General features: G+C 42.6%; 1 protein-coding gene across 3 annotated transcripts in view; it reads left to right on the top strand.

The window, feature by feature from the left end:
- The first annotated feature begins 2,731 nt into the window (after positions 1 to 2,731).
- The window catches only part of LOC134340374 (unconventional myosin-Ib-like), an 86,628-nt gene continuing 62,760 nt past the window's right edge, over positions 2,732 to 26,599 (top strand). For 2 of the 3 annotated variants that reach the window (XM_063037553.1, XM_063037550.1), the window contains exons 1-5: positions 2,732 to 2,919; positions 11,981 to 12,115; positions 13,178 to 13,293; positions 16,256 to 16,350; positions 18,427 to 18,531. In XM_063037553.1, the coding sequence (XP_062893623.1) occupies positions 11,990 to 12,115; positions 13,178 to 13,293; positions 16,256 to 16,350; positions 18,427 to 18,531 (442 nt within the window). In that variant the 5' untranslated portion in view covers positions 2,732 to 2,919; positions 11,981 to 11,989. Of the gene's footprint in view, positions 2,920 to 7,877; positions 7,981 to 11,980; positions 12,116 to 13,177; positions 13,294 to 16,255; positions 16,351 to 18,426; positions 18,532 to 26,599 lie in introns of those variants that run through there. The other variant, XM_063037551.1, reaches the window with a different exon arrangement.

Genomic DNA, 26,599 nt, shown 5'->3' with positions numbered 1-26,599 from the left:
AAGTCAATTATCAGGGGAGGACAGGGGAGCTTGAAGTAAGTGTTGAACAAACTTCCAGTAGAAGTGGTTGAGGCAGGTTCGATATTAACATTTAAAGAAAAATTGGATAGGTATATGGACAGGAAAGGAATGGAGGGTTATGGGCTGAATGCAGGTTGATGGGACTAGGTGAGAGTAGCGTTCGGCACGGACTAGAAGGGCAGAGATAGGCTGTTTCCGTGCTGTAATTGTTATATGGTTATATAAGTCACTTATAAGTCAATAGCATCATAACATTTTAAGTAACATTTGGATATTAAAAACACAGCACATATTTTCCCCGTATTAACATATAAAAATCATTGCAACACACCAATATCGCTAAATCAGTGGGAGCCCTAGGCTTGTTTCCCTGCAACAACATCGAGGGGTGATGGGAGACAGCGATACTCGAAGGGTGTTCCTTACGTCCAGTCTATTTTGCAATGTAGTTTTCGTTGCATTCATTGCAGAGATATGTCGGAAATGGAAGCAACGTTTTCAGTGCTTTCACGGCTATCTCAGGATATTTAGCCTTGACTTTGATCCAGAATGCCGGCAGAGATGTTATGTCAAACATACTTTTCAGCCCGTCGTCATTTGCAAGCTCGAGGAGTTGATCTTCTTCCCGCGCTGACATGGATGACGCGTGCGTAATGACCTCGCGTGCGTTCAAGCTCAACAGTGGGTGTGACAGGGAATGAGGAAAGGTTTCCTCATAGCCCGGTGGTTGGGGACCGCTGTACTAATAGAAAGAGAAAAACTGAACCAAAATGATTACAGGCAGAAATGGCCAGTTGAGATACAGACAGAAAGTAAGAGCGAGCTACCTAAAGTTAGAGAATTCAGTATTGAGTCCAGAAGGTTGCAATGTGCCCAGATGGAAAATGAGGTGTTGTTCCTTTTTCCAGTTTGCATTGGGCCCTTGTGACAGGAAAGCGAAGAGATGAAAAGGTAGGAGCTGCATCTCCTAAAGTTGCATGGGAAAATACCATAAGATGGGAAGTCGTTGATGGGAATGGAAGAGCAGACCATGGAGCTGTGAAGGGTGTATGTAATCCCTTCATAATGCTGAAGTGGGAAAGGTGGGGGATATGTCTCTGCTAATGGAATCTTGTTAGAGCCAGCAGAAATTATAAAGCATACTCTGTTGAATGCAGAAGCTGGTGAGCAAAAGGGAATTCTGTTTTTGCTGTGTCCTGGGGGAAAGGGGATAAGAGCAGAGGCGCAGAAAATGGATTACATGTGCTTGAATTCTGACTACCGATTAATAGCCTGCTAGATTTTATTCTGGCAATCCCTGATCTTTTCCAGGAAATCTGAGAGTTTCCCAGCAGGGATGACAGGGAGTATGTCTACCAGCTCACTAGTGATGGACTCCAAATTCTTTCTTGTGCCCATAGTGAGTCTGCATTCTCCTCAAGGCGGTCACTGCTAGCAGCATGCAACCTTCCTGCTGATGAGTGCCCTGGAGGTCCCTGTGCAATGATAACCAACAAGTTATTTTGTCATGTTAGAAATAAACCAAAGGAAATTTCCATGTCTAATTCCAGGGAGTAACCTACCAGGGCGTCCTGCAACTCAGATGCAGCGTATTTGGAAGAGATGTCCCAACCTCCAGTCCACCAATTCCAACTTGGCCACACAGGGTAACACTACTACCCTCCACTCAGCATGATACTGAAAGAAGTAGAGGTTAGTTTGGAGAGGAGGAATCATCTGGCTGGAAAAAGACAGAGGAAAAAATGAAATTTCTTGGGCATAGTCCCAAGACATTTAGGACTGAGCTGTAAAGATCTTCACGCAGAGGATGGTGAAACTGTGGAACTCTCTACCACAGAAGGCAAAGGGTGTGGGGGGATGTTACAACATTTGTTGCAGAAGGAGGTGGACAGATTTCTAAACACAGTATCAGGTAATGGGAAGAGAACAAAATATAGAATAGAAATAGGATCAGTTGTGATTGTATTCAATGGCAGAGGAGGTCTGAGGAGCTTAATTGCTTAGTCCTCTTCATATTTTATATGTTTCTGATCTTTGGGCATTTGGTGTGGGACTCAGTGAAGGACCTCCTCATTGGTCTACTCCTGGTCCTGGCTAAGGTGACCATACACAGGTCCAGTAGCAGGGGCATCTGAGCTGATGGTCTGCCCCTATTCAAGGATGTGTCCATGGGGAATGAATGCTGCCTTTCTGAATGCTTTCTGGGATTGGTGGGCACCACAGGATTTAGATGGAGGGCTTCTGGGACAAGGGGAAAAGGTTTTTGGTTTAATGTCTTTTGTTGATATTTGAATACAGATTTTGTTTTAAGGGTTACATCCAAAGTAAACTTCATTCAATATTATTTAAATAGTTAAACATTTAAATAATTTAAACATTTCAGGAAATATTAGTTCAGGATACATGATAGGTCAAGCAATGGGCAAGGGGAGCACGAAAAAAAACATAATATTGGGTGAAGCTACTGAGGTTAAATAGTTAGCTTGCTAGAAGAATGTCCACACCAAACGGAAATCGGAGGATTGCATTGCAATCGGCATATCTTCCCCTGATAAAACTTCATTCACTGTCTTCCTATAAGTCAGGTGAAATGCTGAAGCATTGGCTGCGCTAAAATCGATTCAAGGATTCCAATTGCTTTCACTGTGTGCCCTTTGAACGGTATACATTTAGCTGGAGTTTAAATACTGGCCCCGGACGAAAGATAGCGGTGACGTTGGATGTGTGGTGAAAGAGACACAGACTACCTACCGGTTCAAGCGAGAACAGCAGCTGTAACAGTAGCGAGATTCGACTAGAGGAGAGAGATGGCGATGGAACCCTGAGGCGATCGCAGGGAGAGCTCATTTCTTGTATCTCAGCGAGATATCTGACGAAAATAGACGCATTTCATTCAAGGTGAGAAACTTGCATCTGGATGAAAATCGCAGAACCCAAAACTAAACGATTCAGCTGTTTTACCTGTTAGATCAAACTATTGGCTAGAATAATTAAATATACCGTTTGGTCGCTTTTAATTCAATTTTACTTTTTAATTAACAAAAGTTTTATCTGCCGTATCTGTATATGTCCTGTGAACAGGGAAGAATTTCCCCGCCGCTGGGTGTAAAGTTTTCCAGAAACTGGATGTTCGCTCCTTCGAAGCGCGGTTTGAACAAAAATGATTTGCATTGTATAGACAAAAAATGAATAGCATCTTTAACTACTTAAATAAATTAAACGTATTTTTGTCATTTTGAAGAAGGTTTTTTATGAACTCGAAATGTAACTAAGTGGTTGATGACACTGGCTCTTGGACGAACACACCTTCTGGTCCATCCTGTCCACATTCTGGTTCAACAGCCCGCTCTTTGAAGGAGTTCTCCCATTAGTCCCGCTTCCCCTATTCCCCATTCCCCCCACCCAAAAAAAACCTTTCCTTCTGAAAGCTCTTGTTTGAACTGCGATTGTGCCGGGACAGCCCGTAGGTGTCACAACTGGGAGGAAACCGGAGGACCCGGAGGAAAAGCCGCGTGGTGGCAGGGAGAAGGTGCAAACTGTTTACCGACTGCGGCGAGAATTGATCCCTCATCCCGGATCACGAACCGCTACACTATGTTAGTTAGCCTGACTGCGATGGAATGCTCCCATTTAAAAATTCCTGCCCTGTTGATCCCGCTAGGGAATACTGACTAATGCTACCCTACCACAAGTGCATGAAATCGCTGCCACACTCAATCAGACCCCAGCATGCTCATCTGTTGTCATTGTATCTAATCTTAGATATTTTTCATTAACTTGGTTTTCAGGGTACAGGCGTCTCTGATAATACCAACGTTTTTATTATTCATACAGTAGAAAGTAATGCTGAGCCAGTGCCTTCTTGGACTGTTGCATCAGCGGAAGCTTTTGGGTTGATCTTTGAAGAATTTCATGCAATGCTTCAGCGTATTGGGTCCAATCAGCCTTAGCTGTTCCTAATCCCAACTTGCAAGGACTCTTTTGCTTCTTTCAATCTTTAAATGTGGCTCCATCAGAATGTATACAACCACTCATAGGAGAGCATAAGACATGGCTCCCAGAATTCAGTGATAAACAGCCTGGCTCAGTCCTTAAGGAGGTCCACCATTTTATTGAGGTATGTTGGACCAACCTGAGAAAGTGATCTGTGCATCTATAAAGTGAAGTCTAAGATAAAACAAATTAGGCAACATTTTAACCACCTTGCAGAGATCTATGGTCATTTAGCAGCTTTTTATGAGCGACTCGGGAAAATGGTTTCCTCATTTTCCTCATCCCAACCAGATCAAGGCTGGTGCACTTCTGAAACAGTCGCTGATGTTTCTGACTCATATGTCCTCCTGCCCGCCATTAGATTTAGCGCCTATTTCCTTTCCAGCAGTCAACAAGCTAATGGACAATTAGTGGAAAGCCAAGGCAATGATTCAATTAGTGAGAGAGAAGGGAAGTAGAAGATAATGATAAAAAAAAGGAGGGGATGGTGTAAGCCAAGGATAGTGACTACAACTGAAAATTTCAGATAAGTGTGAAAACTGCTTCACATTTTGAATTTCTGCTAGCTTTCTTTTGTACTTTAAAATGTGGATTTGTGTGTCAACGAACAAAGATAGACTTGCATTTCTATAGGGTATTTCATAACCTTGAGAAGCCCGCACACAGCTAACAAAGTAACTTTTTGTAAGTATCTCTGTTGTAGTATTGCAAACATAGTAGTCAGATTACGCACAACAAGATCTCACCAAGGGCAGTGTCTAAATCTGTTTTGTTTTCTCTCTATTAATTGAGGAATAAATATAGGCCCCAAGACCCCAAGTGATTTAGTTGCTCTCCTTTTATGTACTAATGTGGGATTCTTGTATCCACCCGAGAGGAAAGACCTCTATTTCAGGCAAGTCAAACTGCCCAGCGAAATGTGTTTTTAAAAAATGAAGACCCGCAATAAAGAATTCTGTATCTGTACAGCAACACTGTGTTTAGTTAGTAGCTTTTTACTGGGAAAACACATGAGCTGGTGAGATGTCACAGAAGACTTATCTTCTGTGCCAGCAACCAGGGCATCTAGCAAGGGGGTGCCAGAATAGACGTAGAAAGGTAAAGGTGATTTGTTACAGCTGTGGCCTCTCAGTTCATGGTTGGAGAAAGTGCCCTAATAAGAGAAGAAGGTGTGGGGGTCACCCAGCACAGTGGGCAGAAATGACAGCAACACCCTCTGTGTCCAATTTGACTGCCAACCAGATCATAGAGCATCTGAGGCAGCACCCAGGCTGACGGCAGCCTCTGTTGCAAGTACTTGTCGCCCACATATGTATGCAAGAGTTTTATTAGGAGGCCAGCAATGTGGTATGTTAGCGAACACAGGGTATTCAGTGTCAATGGCTGATCTACCCTTGCCCGCAACTGGAGAGGCGATTTACATTACCAGCGCAGGGGGTGAAACTATGAGGGCTGAGAGAAGAGAACCTCAGGTTCTTGACACAGAGGGAGAGCAGCTTCCTGTAGATTTTTGGGTGTGTCCAAACAATGAGAGCACTGTCCCAGAGGTAAACACACTAAGTAAGGAAGGTGTGATCATAGACTAAGGAAAAGGAAAAATAACATGGACAAGACAGGGACGGTGAACATGTGTGGCCCACAGAGAGACAGCAGCCCCAAGCAGGGACAGCAGACAGGGCAATGTGAAGAGGTCCCAGTGGTAAGGGCCAAACACAGGCAAGAAGTGTTAAAAGCAATTACAGTAAAGGCTCACCAGAAAGGAGAGAATTAGGAGCAGAAAAGGAAAGAGCATGCAGATCACAGGGCAAACCGCGCAACAGAAGAACAGAAATCAATAGAAATTGAAGAGGAAAAAAAAACTACAAATGCCAATTTAGTAAGATTATATGGAAATGTGAAGGAGCATTGTAACTGGGTTAACACGCTGAGAGACAGAGCAAAACAGCAGCAATATATTGCTGACCGGAGAGAGCCTGAAGGAGAGAAGACGGTCCTTCACGGCTGGGTAACCAAGTCATGGTAAGGGAGCTGCTTGAAAAGGCAGGGTTCTCTGCCAGGTGGATAGGACCACAAGTGGTGCTTCTGGCAAATGGCGCCACGGTAGGGTAGTGACTAGCGCGAGGCTATTTCTGCTTGGGGCCCTGTCTGTAAGGAGTCCCTGTACGTCCTCCCCGTGATTTTCCCTCGGTGCTCCGGTTTCCTCCTACAGTACGAAGATGCACTGGGTAGGCTAATAGGTCATTGTAAACTGACCCATGATGAGGTTAGGGTTAAATTGGGGGTTGTCAGTGATTGCTGGGGCAGCATGGCTCAAAGGGCCAGAAGGGCCTACTCCACATTTTATCACCAAATAAATTTAAAAAAATTCAGGGAAATGGCAGCCTCATCAAAGCCAGTGGACAAGAAAAAGTAAGGGGACCTTCATCTGTAATGCCACAATATGGGACCATTCTTCTCATAGACAGAGGAGAATTTGATCATGTGATCATTAATGCAACAAAGTTGTTACATTGCTGATATATCCACCAAGACACATTTATTTCTGCATATTTAAATCCAAATTATATTTTTTTATTATAAAGAATGCTTATGGCATCATTTATTTTGAAACATAGTGGTAGAACAATGCAGCAGAGATACAAGCCCTTCAGCTCAGTGAGTCTATGCTGACTACAGTGCCCACCAGCTAGTCCCAATCTTCTGCATTCGACCCATATTCCTCTAAGCCCCGTTCCTCCATATACCTGTCCAATTGCTTCTAAATGACACTATTGCACCTGCGTCAACCTCTTTCCCTAGCAGCGCATTCTATTTATTTACCACCCTCTGGCTAGAAAAGTTGCCCATCAGGGCTCCTTTAAAGTTTTTCCCTTCACACTCTAAATTTATGCCTCCTTGTTTTGGACACCCCTACCCTGGGGGGGAAATCATGTTACCATCCACCTTATCTATTCCTCTCATGATTTTAAATATATTTTTTAAAATCATCCCTCATTCTCCTACATTCCTAGCCTGGCCATCCTCTTCCTACAACTCAGGCTCTTTACTCCCAGTAACATCCTTGTAAAACAATAAACATGATCATTGTTGAAGTATTTTTTAATTGCAGCTCTTGGCTGAGTGAGCAGGAGTACCTCATGGATCTGTCTGATTGGCTGTGGTTCCATTGGTAGCTCATTCTCTGACTTCTGGATTAGAAGGTCAATTAAGATCCACTCCAGAGCAGGGGAAATCTTCCTGGCATCCTGGCCAATGTTTATGACTAAAACATTCCCGCTCTTTATTGGAGCTGGCAGTGAGCACTTAGCGAGTATTTTCCCACAATATTAACAGCTCCTGAAGATGTATATTTTGTGCTTGCAAAGTGTTTGGAATGTTCTTAGATAGTGAAAGAAATTTCAAAACAGAAAATTACCCTTTTTCACTTTAATATTCACCAAGAGGTAAAAAGGCTAGGAGTTACCAGCATTGTGTTTACATGTGTAATCTTGCCCACAGAGGACAAGTTTGGTAACTATTGTCTAAAGTGACTAAAATGGAATTGACCGCAATAAAATAAAGTCCTGAGCCAAAGTAAGCCGATTATGTTAAAGTGAGACGTGATCATCCTTTCCGATTTCGTACTGACATCGACCCTTTATTGCTGACCCCCAGAGCACACCCAGTTACCATTATTAAATGCACATGTTCAAACAGGCACAGAACTTCAGTATCACCAGCTGCTATAAATGAGTTAAGATCCTTTCATTACTTCTAATGGAGAATTTGAGTTTCACAATTACTGTGTATCCATTGTTTGCATCCCTACCACCCCCACTGCAGAGATAAGAGCAACACTCCAAAGATCAGGCATCATAAAGATTGCATTATGAACATTTTAGCAGTGCAGATTGATTTCTTTGACAATCACTTAATATACATCTGACAGATCACTTGCTCTGCTGAATTTGGGAACAAACTTACAAGGTCAGTATAAACAACACACATCAAAGTTGCTGGTGAACGCAGCAGGCCAGGCAGCATCTCTAGGAAGAGGTACAGTCGACGTTTCCGGCCGAGACACTTCGTCAGGACTAACTGAAGGAAGAGTTAGTAAGAGATTTGAAAGTGGGAGGGGGAGGGGGAGATACAAAATGATCGGAGAAGACAGGAGGGGGAGGGATGGAGCCAAGAGCTGGACAGGTGATTAGCAAAAGGGATATGAGAGGATCATGGGACAGGAGGCCCAGGGAGAAGGAAAAGGGGGGGGGGACTCAGAGGATGGGCAAGGGGTATAGTGAGATGGACAGAGGGAGAAAAAAGAGAGAGAGAGAAAGAATGTGTGTATATAAATAAATAACGGATGGGGTACGAGGGGGAGGTGGGGCATTAGCGGAAGTTAGAGAAGTCAATGTTCATGCCATCAGGTTGGAGGCTACCCAGACGGAATATAAGGTGTTATTCCTCCAACCTGAGTGTGGTTTCATCTTTACAGTAGAGGAGGCCGTGGATAGACATATCAGAATGGGAATGGGATGTGGAATTAAAATGTGTAGCCACTGGGAGATCCTGCTTTCTCTGGCAGACAGAGTGTAGGTGTTCAGTGAAATGATCTCCCAGTCTGCGTCAGTATAAAGTTCTGATTGTGAATTAAGATGGGAAACTAGTAGAACCGAAACTCTTGATCAAGGAGACACCATTCAGCATGGATCAACTGTGACCGAATTGCCCAGGTTTTGTAAAATAATGATGAAGAGGATAGAGGTGATTGTGGAGCATAAGCACCAGTTTGTTGGTTTGAAGGTCTAAGTACTGTAAATTCTGGGCAACCTCTGTGTGAGCTGGGGTTGTTCCGAGAAGAGTTTGGATGAAGGCATTCAGAACTATCAGAGGTTTTCTGCAGTAGAGGGTGGAGAGGGTGAAGAGGGTGGACTATCTCCCTATAGCAGGTTACCATGATCTGGGACGCTGTGCTCAAAGAGACAGAGGAATCAAACCCAACAGAAGCCTTCTGAAGGGAACTAGATAAATAGATGAAAAAATAAATATTTGGGGAGAGAGCAGGGATGAATATGAGAGAGCAGGATAGTGGAACGAATTGGTTAACTATGTGAAAGAACCAGCACAGGCCAAATGATCCAAATGGATGCCTCCTACACTATATGGTATGTACAGAACTGCTCAAAATAGTAAGCCAATTGAAACTTGTAAAATGCCCTTAACCTGTAGATTGGAATGAATGTCCCCTTAATACACCACCAGTATACACCTGGCTAGCCGTTGCAAAATTGTTATGAAAAGTGATTACAAATCCATAATTAACTGGCACTTAAACTTTACGGGAGTGCAGGGATGTGAGAACGGCTTGTGCTCTGATTGATAATGTTGTGCTTAATGCAGCAGCCAGAGATAGAAATGTTAGAGCACAGACTCACATGATCGTTTGTTTATCAGAAATCTTATTAACTCTCTTTCTGTGACTCCCAATAGACTCTGAAGTTGGTCATCTGACTGCTGTAATTTTACAGCTGCTAATGGATTCCTTTTTAGTACTGAGATGAAATGGATATTGATTGAGACTATAGTCTAACCTTGAAGCAAATATTGCTGTAATATCATTAATGTAGAACATTGATGGTGGTAGGATGTAACAAAGTCATTGCGATAGATTTATTACTTTATGAACTTACTTCAAGTCATTATCATTAACCAGATAGAAGAGGGGACACTATAAAAGCAGGTTTATTTGTGCCTGCATCTTCAGGTATATTGGCAATGATACATTTTGTCATTATTAGGAATTTACTTTTTTATGATTGGAGGGAGTAGAGATGGGTAAATTCACACCTGACAGTTGTCACAAGTTGCAGTGGTTTTGTGTTTGTCTCTATCCATATTTTTTGGACTCGGGAGAGATAATCCAATCTTCAAATATATGGTAAAACAGCCATAAAGTGTTACTTGAGAGCAAGCTACCTGCCACTTAGATCACAGCTGGTACGTGGCATCTGAAAAGCAGGAAAAGAGAAGAGGAATGGCCTGAGGGGAAAAAAAAGCAAAGAAGAAAGGCTGTTCAGAATTAATGTCGCTGCATTTATATACCAGCTTTCACAACTTTGCCATGACCCAAAGCACTTGGTAACGATGAATTGGATTTTGATCTGTAATTTCTTGCTAATCTGATACAAATAAAGCATAAAGTGAACAGATGCCGAAGTCGTGCAAACAGGGAATGAAAATACTGCCATAACAGATGTAGCAGAAAAACACTAAGTAACTAATCGACAACAATGTACAGCAGAGGAAGGCGTGCAGGCAACTGAGGGATCTTGCTAATGAGGTACAATAAGAATTTAAAATTAAAATAAACATACTTTAGCTGCACCTTCTCCTGGTACATTATCTTTTTTTTTAATTGGATGGGTCAGCAGTTTCTTTGAGCTCTATTTTATGGCTCATCATAATTCTTGGTTGGATAAGACTGACTCTTCGAAGGTACAGTAGGATTGAACTTTAATTCTGTCTTCCCTGGCACTCAGAATTCACAGCTTCAGTTGTGCTATCTGTGAACAGAATGAAACAGCACAGGAGGAGGCCATTCATCCCTCTCAAAGAGCTTTCCGAGTAGTCTCTTACCCGCATTCTTTCTCCAGAATGTTGCACATTTCTCCATTCAATTATCTATCCAGTTCTCCTTTTGAAAGTTACAATTGATTCTGATAAAAGACTCTCAGCCAAGCTTCTGCACAGCAGTGGGTAGAATAAGGGAGAAAATATTTTGCTTCCATGTGCTAGAAAGCCCGTAAAGGCGCGAATGCCATTCTTTATATGAAATCCAATATATTAGATTAGATTAGGTTATGAGGACACGCAGTCCTCTTTTATTGTCATTTAGTAATGCATGTATTAAGAAATGACACAATGTTCCTCCAGAATGATATCACAGAAACACAAGACAAATCAAGACTGAAAAACTGACAAAAACCACATAATTATAACATATAGTTACAACAGTGCAAAGCAATACGGTAATTTGATAAAGAACAGACCATGGGTACAGTAAAAAAAAGTCTCGAAGTCTCTCGAAAGTCCCATCATCTCACACAGACGGTAGAAGGAAGAAAAAAACTCTCCCTGCCATGAACCTCCAGCGCCGCAAACTTGCCGATGCAGCACCCTGGAAGCACCCGACCACAGCTGACTTTTGAGTCCGTCCGAAAACTTCGAGCCTCCGACCAGCCCTCCAACACCGAGCACCGAGCACCATCTCTGCCGAGCGCTTCGATCAATTTAACTTAATGATCAATGATCAGTGATCACTGTTTATAAACAATTGTCTCATTTCCCCAATCACTCCATTCGTAACATTGCAGCCAAATTTACCTACTTGCTGAGAAAAGTACTCGGAACTTTCCCCTGCCCCAAAAATCCAGGTAAGAATGGAACGCGATGCATGTGAAATCACAAACTGACAGGCTGGTTCACCACTTTCTGGGGTACATTTTTCTGATGTTCTCTGTTGCACTGTTATGTGCAATGTAACCAAAAAGTATGTTCCCTCCCACCAACTGTTTCTCAATGTCTGGCAAAGTGGCAATGCCTGCAAAAGGTAATGTCGGTGAACTGAAGAACTCCAGAACCCAGAGCAACATTTTGTAATTTCAAACTGATGTGGGGCAACAACACAGGGTGGCCATCATTAAGGACCTTAACCACCCGCGATACGCCCTCTTCGGTTACTATATCTTAATGTCTCAACATTTTAGGAACAGCTTCCTCTCCCTCCACTGACAGATTTCTGAATAGCCCACAAACCCATGAACACTACCTCGATGTTCCCTTATTTTTGCAATTGTTTTGGTGATTTATAACCTGATTCTGACAAAGAATACACTCATCTGGAACAGCTGCCTGTGATGCAAACAATTTCATAGGTTTAAGCACTACTGGATGGATTAATTTCATGTAATTTTTGATTCTTTTTCAGCAACCAACCATGAATAGTAAATCATCATATTTGGACAATGTGGTTGGGGTGGGTGACATGGTACTATTGGACCCCCTCACCGACGAGTCTCTACTTTCAAACCTCAAGGAACGATTCAGCAAAAATGAAATCTACGTAAGTATCGTGAGAGGGAAGACACCCATGTAATGTTTGTTTTCACTGTCATGCCTGATATCATAGGGAATAAATAAGCTGTTAGATATGACACTTTTGCCAGCAGAATGGCTACCCTGAAATATCCAGGTGATGCCACCACCTCCAAAAGGACACAGTTATTTCACTGTGGGCAAATGAGTGTTTTGTTTGATAGTCCACTTTGTCAGTTCATTAGTGCACAAGGCGTTGTGCCTAACTGAATAGCCCTTGCACACTTTAGGTGTATTGTACGAGCTAAATCCAGCAGAGATCCGTGTATTATGGGTCAAGTGGTCTGAACGAAGTAGGTGAGGCTCTCCAGGAGAGTGGGAAGTTGGTTGGGGGGGTGTGTGTGGGGGGGTGTTGGCATTCGTAGAGTAAGATTGTTAGTTTGAGGATTTTGTTGATAACGGGATTGATGATTCTGCTGGGGGTTGGGGAAACAAGGTCAGGTTTCATGGAAGGAGTACATTTCCTAGTTTTGGGGTGTTGGGTCAGAAGATTGGCAGTGGATTGGGTGAAGGTGACATTCGGAAACATCAGGGAAGTATGGAGGTTGCTTAAGTCAGGACTGAAGAGCCAGGTAAGCACCTGCCTAAGTCATGTTCCCAGTGCCAGCCAGGGACCTGCTCAGGTAGGCCCCATAGGCCTGCAGGATCAGGCCCCACAGGACCTGTGGGTGGTACTGCCTGTGCATGTAGAAATTGGATGGCATGTGTCCATGTGCATCGTGTATTTGTGTGTGAAACAAAAATCACAAATTATGTGCCAAAGTTGCAGTTGGTGAACAGCCTGATATACCTGGTGGTGCTACACATTCCACTGCAAAGCCTGATGGGTATGTTTGGTGCTTTCTCCTAGTAATGCCTAGCATGTATATTGTGCACAATGTAGAAGATGACAGTGTGCAGGTTAGTTACTGTGGAGGGACTATTATATATGTGTGTGCTCTTCTGGTCAGAGTCAGGAGATGACTAGAGAAATGCAGAATGGTTCCAGGAAGATGCTAACAGATTCCTGTCATTTCACTTATTCTCTTAGACCTACATTGGGAGCGTTGTCATTTCAGTCAACCCCTACAAGATGCTTCCTATCTATGGACAGGAGAAGATCAACGAATACCGCAATGCTAATTTTTATGAGTTGAGTCCTCACATGTAAGTATAGACAGTCGAAATGCAGCCATTTTCCCTAATTGAGTGGGAATGATTGGTTTATTCCTCTGTCAATCAAGATTGGCGACTAAATTGTTGTAAGTGATTGAGATCGATTTCATTCACCCTAATTTGTATGTGACTATCCTTCACTCACTGCCTTTTTCTGGAGAAGTTATCCTACTTTTGTTGAGAGAAGTTGCTTTGGTTTCTACTGTAAGCTCCATTTCCACTCTTTTAAATATTGCTTTGCATAGTGCATTGACTTTGCTGTGTTACAGAGTATTTAAGACAGAGGTTAATAGGTTCTTGATTAGTCAGGGTGTGAAAGGTTACGGGGATATGGCAGGAGAATGGGGTTGAGAGGGAAAATGGATCGGCCGTGATCAAATGGTGGAGTAGACTTGATGGGCCGAATGGCCTAATTCTGTTCCTAGTCTTATGGTCTTATAGCCTTAAGGTATCTGCCATGAGCTCAGATGTGCAGACCATGCACCCTGCTCCCCAACCCATTCTTCAATAGTGGCTGACACACATACAGATCAGGAATAGTAATTGGACATAACTTTCACAAAAGAGCCCTGAAGTTGATCCCCAAGGTCAGGTTGCCTAAGTTATGAGAAAAGATTGGAAAAACTTGGGCATTTTAGCCCGAAAGTGAGGGTCCAAGAAGTAATCTTAGAAACCTAATAGATTTTTTAAAGTTTAGGAAAAGGTTAATTCAGAAATATCAAACTAAACTGTGAAAGAGCAATGAGAGGAGGCAAGCTTCAAAAGAGAAGGTAGTCATTTTTCAAAGGAAAATGAATAATTCTTTCATTGCACCAGGATATCCACAGGTGGAGGTAAGAAATAGTTTGGGGGAACATTTAGCTTCTTTATTGTCATAGGATGAGCAAAGATGGACTTCTGTCATCTGTGGTCACCTTGTGAAGTCATCAAGCACAGAGTTCTGGGTTCACCTGAAAAGTTTGGAGTTAAAGGGTCTCATCAGAGCCGCTGCTTTATAGTCAAACTACACAGATTGTGAGATCCTTCCTGATGTTTTGATATTTCAGGATTATACCTGCTTTTTGTGGGAGGGAGGGGGGAAGATGTAAACTTTTTAAGTAGACTGCTGCAAAAACAAGCGCACACATGTTTTGAACTGTCAGCAGTAGGAAAAATTTTGTATAATCTGGTTTCAGTAGAAATTGAAAGGAACCTTTCCATTCAGCTTTTAATTCTTTGAACGTGTTTGCTGATAAGATTAATTGGCTGTAGATAACAACCAACAAGTGTGGCAAATAATTTGTAAAATGCAGAGCCAGCCAGTAGTCTCTTTACTGTCTTTTTTTCTGCTTTTGTACACTCCCCTATTACAGATTCCTTGCTGTGATCTGCTGCCATAGGTATAACAGTTATACGCTCACTTAGACTAAACATCGGCATGCTTTTGGATCAGGGGTTTCTATCCTGGGGTCCATGGACCCCCTTGGTTAATGGTAGGGGTCCATGGCCTAAAAAAGGTTAGGAACCGCTGTTTTGGATTATGAAAGACATCATGACTAAGCTAAATGCTACCTTTGCCTAATGCCCACTCATGCTCACAAGGGTCATGAATAGGGGATAAAAACCAGGGCTGATTTCTTCAACCTGTGTTCACTCTCTTCTCCTATACTTCATCTGGGGGGGGGGGGGCATACTGCTTCCTTTTTAGGCAGTTAACAGCATGGATTAGGGAATGTACTTGAAAATTGTGTAGGTGCCCGTATCTGTGGGGCCGTCAGTTTATTACTACTCTGTACCATTAATCACTACCAGTGTGGAGAATGGAGCACATCTGTAGCTCAATACTTGGAAACCTCTCAAATGTGACTGAAGTACCAGAGCAGGCCTTAAAGTCACTTCTTAAAAGATGCCTACTTTAAGGGAATGTGCAATGATTGAAGCCAAACGTAAATCCCAAAGAGTTAAGAGTTTGTATGTGGTGTTTCATTTGGTGAAAAAAGGCTGAGAGAACAGAAGATCCATGAGCTCTTGAGGGATGGCTGCATGGTTGATTTACTGTCTCCAGGTTTGAGGGTGAAAGGTGGCCCGAGTAACCAAGGGCAGTTGATGCTCTTAGAGCAAATCTACACCTCAGGAGGGGACAGGAGCAAAAGCAGAACTGTATCAAAGCAAGCATTGGGTTCAGATTTGCTCTTTGTAAATCCAATATTCCACCTGGCCTTGGCAGCCCAATGTGTGGTGACACAATCTAAATTTATAGTATTGTTTTACCACAGAAGACAATCATTTCGTCAGATCAGTGCAAGCTCCTGGTGGAGGAATCCCATGATTTCCCATTCTTTCCCCATAGACCTGCATTTTTCCCCTTGAATCCCTATCCAGTCCCTTTTGAAGACCTTAATTTATTGTTTCCATGCTCCTTCCTGACTCCTTAATAGGCAAATAGTTTTGGATCATTACCACAAAGAGTACAAAGATGTTGTTCCTCAACTCCTTCTTGTATATTTTATCAGAGCTTTAAAATCTGGTTCTTGAAGCATCTGGTGATGGGGACAGCTTCCCTCTCTCAGCAGCCCTGTCTAAACCTGTCATAGTCTTGTTTATCACCGTCAAATCCCCTCTCCTTTGCTGCAAGGAGAGCATTCCATTGTTGAATGGTTTACAGACACACATTCCTTGGAGTCTTGGGTGCTTGAAAGGAAATACCCAGAGTGGCAGGAGTTCATGGAGCAATGGGTAGCTGGGGTCATGGAAGAGCAAAGTGCCTGCAATAAGTCATCACCTGTAGAAGACAAGGAAATTGGGACAAAAGATAAAAAAGTTGTTTGAGCATCATAATCTATTGAAAATATTTTTAAAGCACTTATTTTTATATGGGTTTTTGGAAATTACACACTCTCTTTAACAGACTGTTAGGCCACAAGTGACAGTAGAGGATTGTAGCTTCTTCTCATCAACTTGTTTCTCCATGCAGCTATGCCATTGCAGATGAGGCGTACAGATCGCTTCGAGACAGAGACAAGGACCAGTGTGTTCTCATCACTGGGGAGAGTGGTTCAGGAAAAACAGGTATAGTATCACAAGCGACAATTCTTCAGGCTTTGTCCCTGGAGCCACCTATAATCAAATAGGATATGAAATGATGTAATGTGGGTGTAGTTCAAACTCTGAACGCGGAATTTAGACTGAGAGATGACTCAAATCCAGTTGCTGAGTGATTATCAGCAATGTATCAGTTGGATTATCCCATAGGAATAATTCGGTCTTGTTTAATGCACTGCTGTCAAGGTCAGTAGATGCTTTGTGCAATTAGAAACCTGAAACACTAATGCACTTTTTATATCCTAGGAGCAATAAACAAATAAAACCTTTAACTGAGTTTGTTATGTAGATTTTGTACTGATAGAAAGCAAGGTGATTTTGACAACCTGCAGTAAAATAGTATTAAAAGCTATGTGAAATGGCTTAAAAGAGTAGCAGAGCTGATGTAACATTTTAAAAGTTAAAGCCGGAGAGATCTGAAATGGCACCAGCCAGTTCTGGTAGCCCAAGATATGTTAGACAGCATCTGGGACAGAAATAATTAGTTAACCTATTCTTATTCAATTTTAAATGATCTACTGTTTAATGACAGTACTTACTGCCCACAGTTCCCAGCCCATGAGGTGTATGTGCATGCCTTTCTATGGTGGGAAATGGGTGTTCTTGTTGTTTGAACATGACCTTAATGCAGGTGAAACCCACATTACAGCATTTCGGGTAATGGACATTTACCCTTACAGAATTCACAAATCATTACCCAGATGTTTGATATATAGAATAAAATTCGCTCTTTCAGGATTTGTGTGAAAGAAAAGTAAATAAATAAGCACAAATTTGCATCTCTTGATGCACATCCAAATTGTTCAAACTCAGGTTTATTATCACCGGCACGTGACGTGAAATTTGTTAACTTAGCAGCAGCAGTTCAATGCAATACATAATCTAGAAGAGAGAAAAAAAAATAAATTTTTAAAAAATAATAAATAATCAAGTAAATCAATTACAGTAAATGTATATTCAAGATTTTTTAAAACATGCAAAAAACAGAAATACTGTATATTTTTTAAAAAGTGAGGTAGTGTCCAAGGATTCAATGTCCACTTAGGAATCAGACAGCAGAGGGGAAGAAGCTGTTCCTGGATCGCTGAGTCTGTGCCTTCAGGCTTCTGTATCTCCTACCTGACGGTAACAGTGAGAAAAGGGCATGCCCTGGGTGCTGGAGGTCCTTAATAATGGATGCTGCCTTTCTGAGACACCACTCCTTGAAGATGTCCTGGGTACTTAGTAGGCTAGTACCCAAGATGGAGCTGACTAGATTTACAACCCTCTGCAGCTTCTTTCGGTCCTGTGCAGTAGCCCCTCCATACCAGACAGTGATGCAGCCTGTCAGAATGCTCTCCAGAGTACAACTATTGAAATTTTTGAGTGTATTTGTTGACAAGCCAAATCTCTTCAAACTCATAATAAAGTGTAGCCGCTGTCTTGCCTTCTTTATAACTACATCAATCTGTTGGGATGAGGTTAGATCCTCAGCTTCATGTTGTATAAAATCATGATGTGGAGTATTTCCTAAAGATGCAGCCCACTCCCCCTGTAGTGCAGGGGTTGCCTGTAATAGAATAAACCCTACACAGAAGGAGATCACTTGACCCATTGTGGCTATGCTACTTAAACAGGCCCCACCTGCCCATCATGGATGTTTCTATGGTGATATGTATCCCTCAACCAACATCACTGAAGCCTTTTTCCTGATTCTGCTGTTATTTATTTATATCACCGTTATCTGGTTAGTGCAGTAATGTAGGCTCTATTCTTCCAGTGGCAGTACTGCTGTATTGATTTCCCCAAGAGACAATCTCTCAGAAATGAAATATTACCATTCAAACCTGGGCAAATCTTGCCTTCCGTGTCACAATGTAATGGGTAATACCAGGAATCCCAAGTAAGTCCACTTCAGGCTAAAAGGATTTAAGAGCAAGACGGAACTAGGGTTCTGCATTTCCCACTCACCACCAGAAAAGATAGTGTGGTGCCATAAATAGTATTATAAGCCTGGTGGAAGGGAATGCTGAGGTAAAATGTGTCTGCTTTTTCCATCCTTAGAGGCCAGCAAACTTGTAATGTCATATATTGCTGCTGTTTGTGGAAAAGGAGAAGAGGTCAATCAGGTTAAAGAGCAGCTTCTGCAATCAAATCCCATATTGGAAGGTATGGCATTCCTGCGTTTATCTGATCTTCACTTAAATGTGTCCTTTCCATGATCTCTCCCAACAATGCTGATTCCCTATCCAAAATCTGGAATTCCAAAATACTCAATAGGTCAAACAGCATCTGTGGAGAGAGAAACAGTTAACATTTCAGGTCAGTATCTTTAACTATGGTCAGCTGGTGGCGTAGTGGCATCTGTGCCGAACTTCGGAGCGTAGCCTCTCGAGTTCGAATCCAGCTGGCTCCCTTGCATGCTTTCCATCTGTGCTGGGTTGAACGTCGAGCTAGCAACTCAACCTTGTAAAAAAGAAATTGCCTGCTACAGAAACATCAACAGCAAAAGTTGATGGCCTATGCTCACTCGTGAGTTGAAAGGCAATATCTTTAACTATATTTCCATAGCCTCTGATGCTATTTGACCTCTTGGGTATTCCTATTTTATTAGGGGATTTTTTTTACTAGCTCCAGTATGGAAATTATGGACTTAGTGGCCTCCTCTGTTGTAAATTTCCATGATTCTATCTTTCCCCCCGCTTCATATGTAAGCATTGATTTTGTGTCTTGGCCAACTACTCTATTATAGGGGCTTGATTGCCAAGACTGCCCTTACCTGACATCCTCTATTGAGTCCTTATGTCTCAAGATAAACACTGCAAATCTAAATCAGGTTCATTAAGGGGAGAAACTAGTTTTGGGTAGGGACTCAAAACATTTGCCAACCATTATATTACATGCCTGTCACTATATGTGCCTGGTACTATACTTCACCCACCTATGCCCTGTAAGCTACTATTAGACCTGGGACCATAAAAATATCAATTTGCTCAAATTCCTTTGGCTAAGTTTCAATAGTCCATTTGGAGTTTCCATGTGAGGAAGGAAATGGTAACATGCAGTAATATCTTGGATTTTTTTGATAATATTGTTGAAAATACTGTTTTTTTTATCAGTGATATTACAGATGTGGCTGATGAACAGGTTGATCATTGACTTATTCCCACACTACAAGCCCATAAGACCTAGGAGCAGAATTAGGCCATTTGGCCATAGCTTATTTATTATTCCTCTTAACCCCCTTTTCCGCCTTGTCCCCGTAACTTTTAACACCCTGATTAATCAAGAACCTGTCAACCTCCGTCTTAAATACATCCAATGGCTTGTCTGCACAGCCGTCTGTGGCAAAGAATCCCACAGATTCACCACCCTCTGGCTAAAGAAATTCCTCCTCATCTCTGTTCTAACCTCAATTCTGAGGCTGTACCCTCTGGTTCTAGACTCCCCTACCGTAAGAAACATCCTCTTCACATCCCCTGTATCCAGGCCTTAAACTATTCAATAGTTTTCAATGAGATCCCCCCTCATTCTTCCAAACTCCAGTGAGTACAGGCTCAGAACCATAAAATCCTCCTCATATGTTAATCCTTTCATTCCTGAGATCATTCTTGTGAACCTCCTCTGGATTCTCTCCAAAGCCAGCACATCCTTTCTTAGGTAAGGGCCACAGCTCACAATACTGCATATGTGGTCTGAGGCTTTATAAAGCCTCAGCATTACATCCTTGCTTTTGTAATCTTGTCCTCTCAAACTGAATGCTTACATTGCATTTGCGTTCCTTACCACTGACTCAACCTGCAAGTTAACCTTCAGGGAATTCTGCACGAGGACTCCCAAGTCCCTACACACCTCCAATTTCTGAATTTTCTCCCCACCTACAAAATAGTCCACACCTTTATTCCTTCTACCAAAGTACATGACCATATAATTCCCGACACTATATTCCATCTGCCACTTCTTTGCCCATTCTCCCAATGCATCTAAGTCCTTCTGCAGATACTCTGCTTCCTCAACACTGCCTGCCCCTCCACCTATCTTCATATGGTCCACAAACGTGGCCACAAAGCCAACAATTCTTTCACCCAAATCACTGACAGTGAAAAGAAGTGGTCCCAACAACGACCCCTCCAGCACCCACCACTAGTCACCAGCAACCAATTAGATATGGTCCACTTTATTTCCACTCTTTGCCTCCTGCCAGTCAGCCAATCTTCTGTCCATTCTAGTACCTTTCCTATAATACCATGGGTTTTTATTTTGTTAAGCAGACTCATGTGTGACACCTTGTCAAAGGCCTTCTGAAAATCCAAGTACACAACATCCACTAACTCTCTTTTGTCTATGCCTGTTATTTCCTCAAAGAATTCCAACAGATTTGTCAGGCAAGATTTCCCCTTTAGAAAACTATGCTGATCTTGGCCTATTTTATCATGTGCCTCCAGGTACCACAAAAACTCACCCTTAATAACAGACTCCAACATCTTTCCAACCATTGAGGTCAGACTAAAGTGACCTATAATTTCTTTTCTTTTGCTTTCCTCCCTTCTTGAAGAGTGAAGTGACATTTGCAATTGTTCAGTCCTCCGGAACCATGCCAGCATCCAGTGACTCTTGAACATTCATTACTAATGCCTCCATAATTTCTTCAACCACCTTTTTCAGAACCCTGTGGTGTAGTCCATCTTGTCCAGATGATCTACCTTCAGACCTTTCAGCTTCCCAAACACCTTCTCCTGAATAATAGCAATGATGCTCACTTCTGCCCCTTCACACTCTTGCATTTGTGGCAATCTACTAGTGCCATTCACAGTGAAGACCAGTGCAAAAATACCTATTAGGTTCCTCCACAATTTCTTTGCCCCCATTACTACCTCTCCAGTGTCATTTTCCAGTGGTCCGATATCCACTCTCGTCCCTCTTTTACTCCCTATATACTGTATCTGAAAAAAAATTGTATCCTCATTTGTATTATTGGCTATCTTACCTTCATATTTCATCTTTTCTCTCTTTATGGCTTTTCTAGTTGCCTTCTGCTGGTTTTTAAAATATTCCCAATCCTCTAGTTTCCCACTAATCTCTGCTACATTATATGCCCTCTCTTCTGCTTTTATGCTGTCTTTGACTTCCCTTGTCAGCCACAGTTGTCTTTAGAATACTTCATCTTTGGGATGTATCTATCTTGTGCCCTTCAAACTTGCCCCCAAACCACCAGCTATTGTTGTTCTGCTGTCATCTCTGCTAGTGTCCCCTTCCAATCAACTTTGGCCAGCTCCTCTCTCATGCCTCTGCAATTCCATTTACTCCATTGTAATACTGATAGATTGGACTTTATCTTCTCCTTCTCAAATGGCAGGGTGAAATCCATCATATAACCATATAACAAATACAGCACGGAAACAGGCCATCTCGGCCCTTCTAGTCCGTGCCGAACTCTTACCCTATCCTAGTCCCACCGACCTGCACTCAGCCCATAACCCTCCATTCCTTTCCTGTCCATATATCTATCCAATTTAACTTTAAATGACAACATTGAACCTGCCTCAACCACTTCTGCTGGAAGTTCATTCCACACAGCTACCACTCTCTGAGTAAAGAAGTTCCCCCTCATGTTACCCCTAAACTTTTGCCCTTTAACTCTCAACTCATGTCCTCTTGTCTCCCCCAATCTCAATGGAAAAAGCCTATCCACGTCAACTCTATCAATCCCCCTCATAATTCTAAACACCTCTATCAAGTCCCCCCTCAACCTTCTACGCTCCAAAGAATAAAGACCTAACTTGTTCAACCTTTCTCTGTAACTTAGGAGATGAAACCCAGGAAACATTTTAGTAAACCTCCTCTGTACTCTCTCAATTTTATTGACATCTTTCCTATAATTCGGTTATCAGAACTGTACGCAATACTCCAGATTTGGCCTTACCAATGCCTTATACAAATTCAACATTACATCCCAACTCCTATACTCAATGCTCTGATCAATAAAGGCCAGCAAACCAAAAGCTTTCTTCACCATCCTATCCACATGAGATTCCACCTTCAGGGAACTATGCACCATTATTCCTAGATCCCTCTGTTCTACTGCATTCTTCAATGCCCTACCATTTACCATGTATGTCCTATTTTGATTAGTTCTACCAAAATGTACCACCTCACATTTTTCAGCATTAAACTCCATCTGTCATCTTTCAGCCCACTCTTCTAACTGGCCTAAATCTCTCTGCAAGCTTTGAAAACCTACTTCATTATCCACAACTCCACCTATCTTAGTATTATCTGCATACTTACTAATCCAATTTACCACCCCATCATCCAGATCATTAATGTATATGACAAACAACATTGGACCCAGTACAGATCCCTGAGGCACACCGCTACACATCGTCCTCCAATCTGACACACAGTTATCCACCACTACTCTCTGACGTCTCCCATCTAGCCACTGCTGAATCCATTTTACTACTTCCATATTAATGCCTAACGTTTGAACCTTCCTAACTAACCTTCCGTGTGGAACCTTGTCAAAGGCCTTACTGAAGTCCATATAGACAACATCCACCATTTTACCCTCGTCAACTTTCTTAGTAACCTCATCAAAAAATTCAATAAGATTTGTCAAACATGACCTTCCACGCACAAATCCATGTTGACTGTTCCTAATCAGACCCTGTCTATCCAGATAATTATATATACAGTCCCTAAGAATACTTTCCATCAATTTACCCACCACTGATGTCAAACTCACAGGCTGATAATTGCCAGGTTTACTCTTAGAACCCTTTTTAAACAATGAAACCACATGAGCAATACGCCAATCTTCCAACACCATCCCCGTTTCTAATGACATTTGAAATATTTCTGTCAGAGCCCCTGCTATTTCTACACTAACTTCCCTCAAGGTCCTAGGGAATATCTTGTCCGGACCCGGAGACTTATCCACTTTTATATTCCTTAAAAGTGCCAGTACTTCCTCTTCTTTAATTTTCATACTTTCCATAACTACCCTACTTGTTTCCTTTACATTACACAATTCAATATCCTTCTCCTTAGTGAATACCGAAGAAAAGAAATTGTTCAAAATCTCCCCCATCTCTTTTGGCTCCGCACGTAGCCGTCCATTCTGATTCTCTAAGGGACCAATTTTATCCCTCACTATCATTTTGCCACTAACATAACTGTAGAAACCCTTTGGGTTTATTTTTACTTTACTTGCCATTTTCTTTTAGCTTTTCTAATTTCTTTCTTAAGATTCTTTTTACATTCTTTATATTCCTCGAGTACCTCATTAACTCCAAGCTGCCTATATTTATTGAAGATCCCTCTCTTTTTCTGAACCAAGTTTCTAATATCTCTTGAAAACCATGGCTCTCTCAAATTTTTAACCTTTCCTTTCAACCTAACAGGAAGATAAAGATTCTGAACCCTCAATATTTCACCTTTAAATGACCTCCATTTCTCTGTTACATCCTTCCCATAAAACAAATTTTCCCAATCCACTCCTTCTAAATCCTTTCGCACCTCTTCAAAGTTAGCCCTTCTCCAATCAAAAATCTCAATCCTAGGTCCAGTCCTATCCTTCTCCATTATTACACTGAAACTAATGGTATTGTGATCACTGGACCCGAAGTGCTCCCCAACACAAACCTCCGTCACCTGCCCTGTCTCATTCCCTAACAGGGGATCCAACACTGCCCCTTCTCTAGTTGGTACCTCTATGTCTTGCTGCAAAAAACTATCCTGCACACATTTGACAAACTCCAAACCATCCAGCCCTTTTACAGAATGGGCTATGTGTGGAAAATTAAAATCTCCCACAATCACAACCTTGTGCTTACTACAAATATCTGCTATCTCCTTACAAATTTGCTCCTCCAGTTCTTGGTCCCCATTAGGTGGTCTATAATAGACCCCTATAAGCGTCACAACACCTTTCCTATTCCTCAATTCCACCCAAATAGCCTCCTTGGACGAGTCCACTAATCTATCCTTCCAGAGCACCACTGTTATATAATCTCTGACAAGCAATGCAACACCTCCCCCTCTTGCCTCTCCTATTCTATCACACCTGAAGCAACGAAATCCTGGAATATTTAGTTGCCAATCACACCCCTCCTGCAACCACGTTTCACTAATAGCTACAACATAATATTTCCAGGTATCAATCCATGCTCTAAGCTCATCCACCTTTCTTACAATGCTCCTAGCATTAAAATAGATGCAATTAAGAAACTCTCCACCTCCCAATCTCTGTTTATCCTTAATTGAGCAAACAACTTTGTTACCTTTTTCTTCTTTTTCTCCTACATCAACCTCCCCTCTCCTAGTCTCCTTAATTTGATTCCCTCCCCTGAACCATTCTAGTTTAAAGTCACCTCAGTAGCCCTCGCAAATCTCCCCGCCAGGATATTGGTCCCCCTATGATTCAAGTGTAACCCGTCCCCTTTGTACAGGTCATGCCTGGGCCAATAGTGGTCCCAATGATCCAAAAACCCGAATCCCTGACCCCTGCTCCAATCCCTCAGCCACGCATTTATCCTCCACCTCATTGCATTCCTACTCTCACTGTCGCGTGGCACAGGCAGTAATCCCGAGATTACTACCTTTGCGGTCCTTTTTCTCAACTCCCTTCCCAACTCCCTATATTCTTCTTTCAGTTCCTCTCCCCTTTTCCAACCTATGTCATTGGTACCTATATGTACCACGACCTCTGGCTCCTCTCCCTCCCACTTCAGGATCTCTTGGACGCGATCAGAAACATCCCGGACCCTGGCAAACTACCATCCTGGTCTCCTAACTTCATCCACAGGATCGTCTATCTGACCCCCTAACTATTGAGTCCCCTATTACTATTGCCCTCCTCTTCCGTTCCCTATCCTTCTTAGCTACAGGGCCGGACTCTGTGCCGGAGGCACAGCCACTGTTGCTTCCCCCAGGTAAGCTGTTCCCCCCAACAGTACTCAAACAGGAGTACCTATTGTCAAGGGGCACAGCCACTGGGGTACTCTCTAGTACCTGACCCTTCCCCTTCCCCTTCCCCTTCCCCTTCCTAACCGTGACCCACTTGTCTGCCTCCTGTGGCCCCGGTGTGACCACCTGCCTGTAACTCCTCTCTATCAACTCCTCACTCTCCCTGACCAGACGAAGGTCATCGAGCTGCAGCTCCAGTTCCCTAACGCGGTCCCTTAGGAGCTGCAGCTCGACACACCTGGCGCAGATGTGAACGTCCGGGAGGCTTGGAGACTCCAGGACCTCCCACGTCCGGCACCGAGAACAACAAGCTGCCCTCACACTCATACTTCCCCTCTCTTCAAATAACAGTGGAAAAAAAAGAATAACTAAACGCTCTTCGCCTCGCGCGTTTAGCCAAAGCCCTTAAGCCTTCACTCTGCTCCTGGCTCACTCCGCAGCCCGCAAACTATGCTGCCGCTATGTAAGGTTGTGTCCCTTTTAAATCTTCCTCGTTTCACTCCCCGACATCACATGCCTGCGCAGTCCTGCCTCTCTTGACACCAATGAAAAAAAACCGAAAAATTCAAAAAAGGCTTCCTTCACACTCCCGCTCCGAATCTCGGTCTTCTTTCTCCCAATTAAACTCGAATCAGGATTTGTGTCCTTTTAAATCTCCCCTGTTTCACTCCCCGACATCACACACCTGCGCAGTCCTGCCTCTCTCGACGCCGATGAAAAAAACCAAAAAAATATTATGACTAGTGCTTCCTAAGGGTTCCTTTACCTGAAGCTTCCTGATCAAATCTGGGTCATTACACAACACCCAATCCAGAATAGCTGATCCTCAAGTGGGCTCAACCATAGGCTGCTCTAAAAAGCCATCTTGTAGGCATTCTACAGATTCCCTCTCTTAGGGTCCCGCACCAACCATATTTTCTCAATCTACCAGCATATTGAAAACCCCCATGATTATCTTTTTGCATGCCTATTCTATGTACTGTTGTAATTTATATCCCACATCCTGGCTACTGTTTGGAGGCCTGTACATAACTCTCATCAGGGTCTTCTTAACCTTGTAGTTCCTTAACTCTACCCACAAAGATTCTACACCTTCTGATCCTATATCACCTCTTTCAAAGGATTTGATTTTATTTTTTATCAACAGAGCCACTCCAACCCGCTCTGCTTACCTGCCTGTCCTTTTGATACAATGTGTATCCTTGAATATAAACTGTCAACTATGATCTTCTTTTAGCCATGACTCGAAGGTGCCCACAACACTCTAACA

Source organism: Mobula hypostoma, chromosome X1 (genome assembly GCF_963921235.1).
Source record: "Mobula hypostoma chromosome X1, sMobHyp1.1, whole genome shotgun sequence".
NCBI lineage: Eukaryota > Metazoa > Chordata > Chondrichthyes > Myliobatiformes > Myliobatidae > Mobula > Mobula hypostoma.
This window is presented reverse-complemented; position numbering and strand designations above follow the sequence as displayed.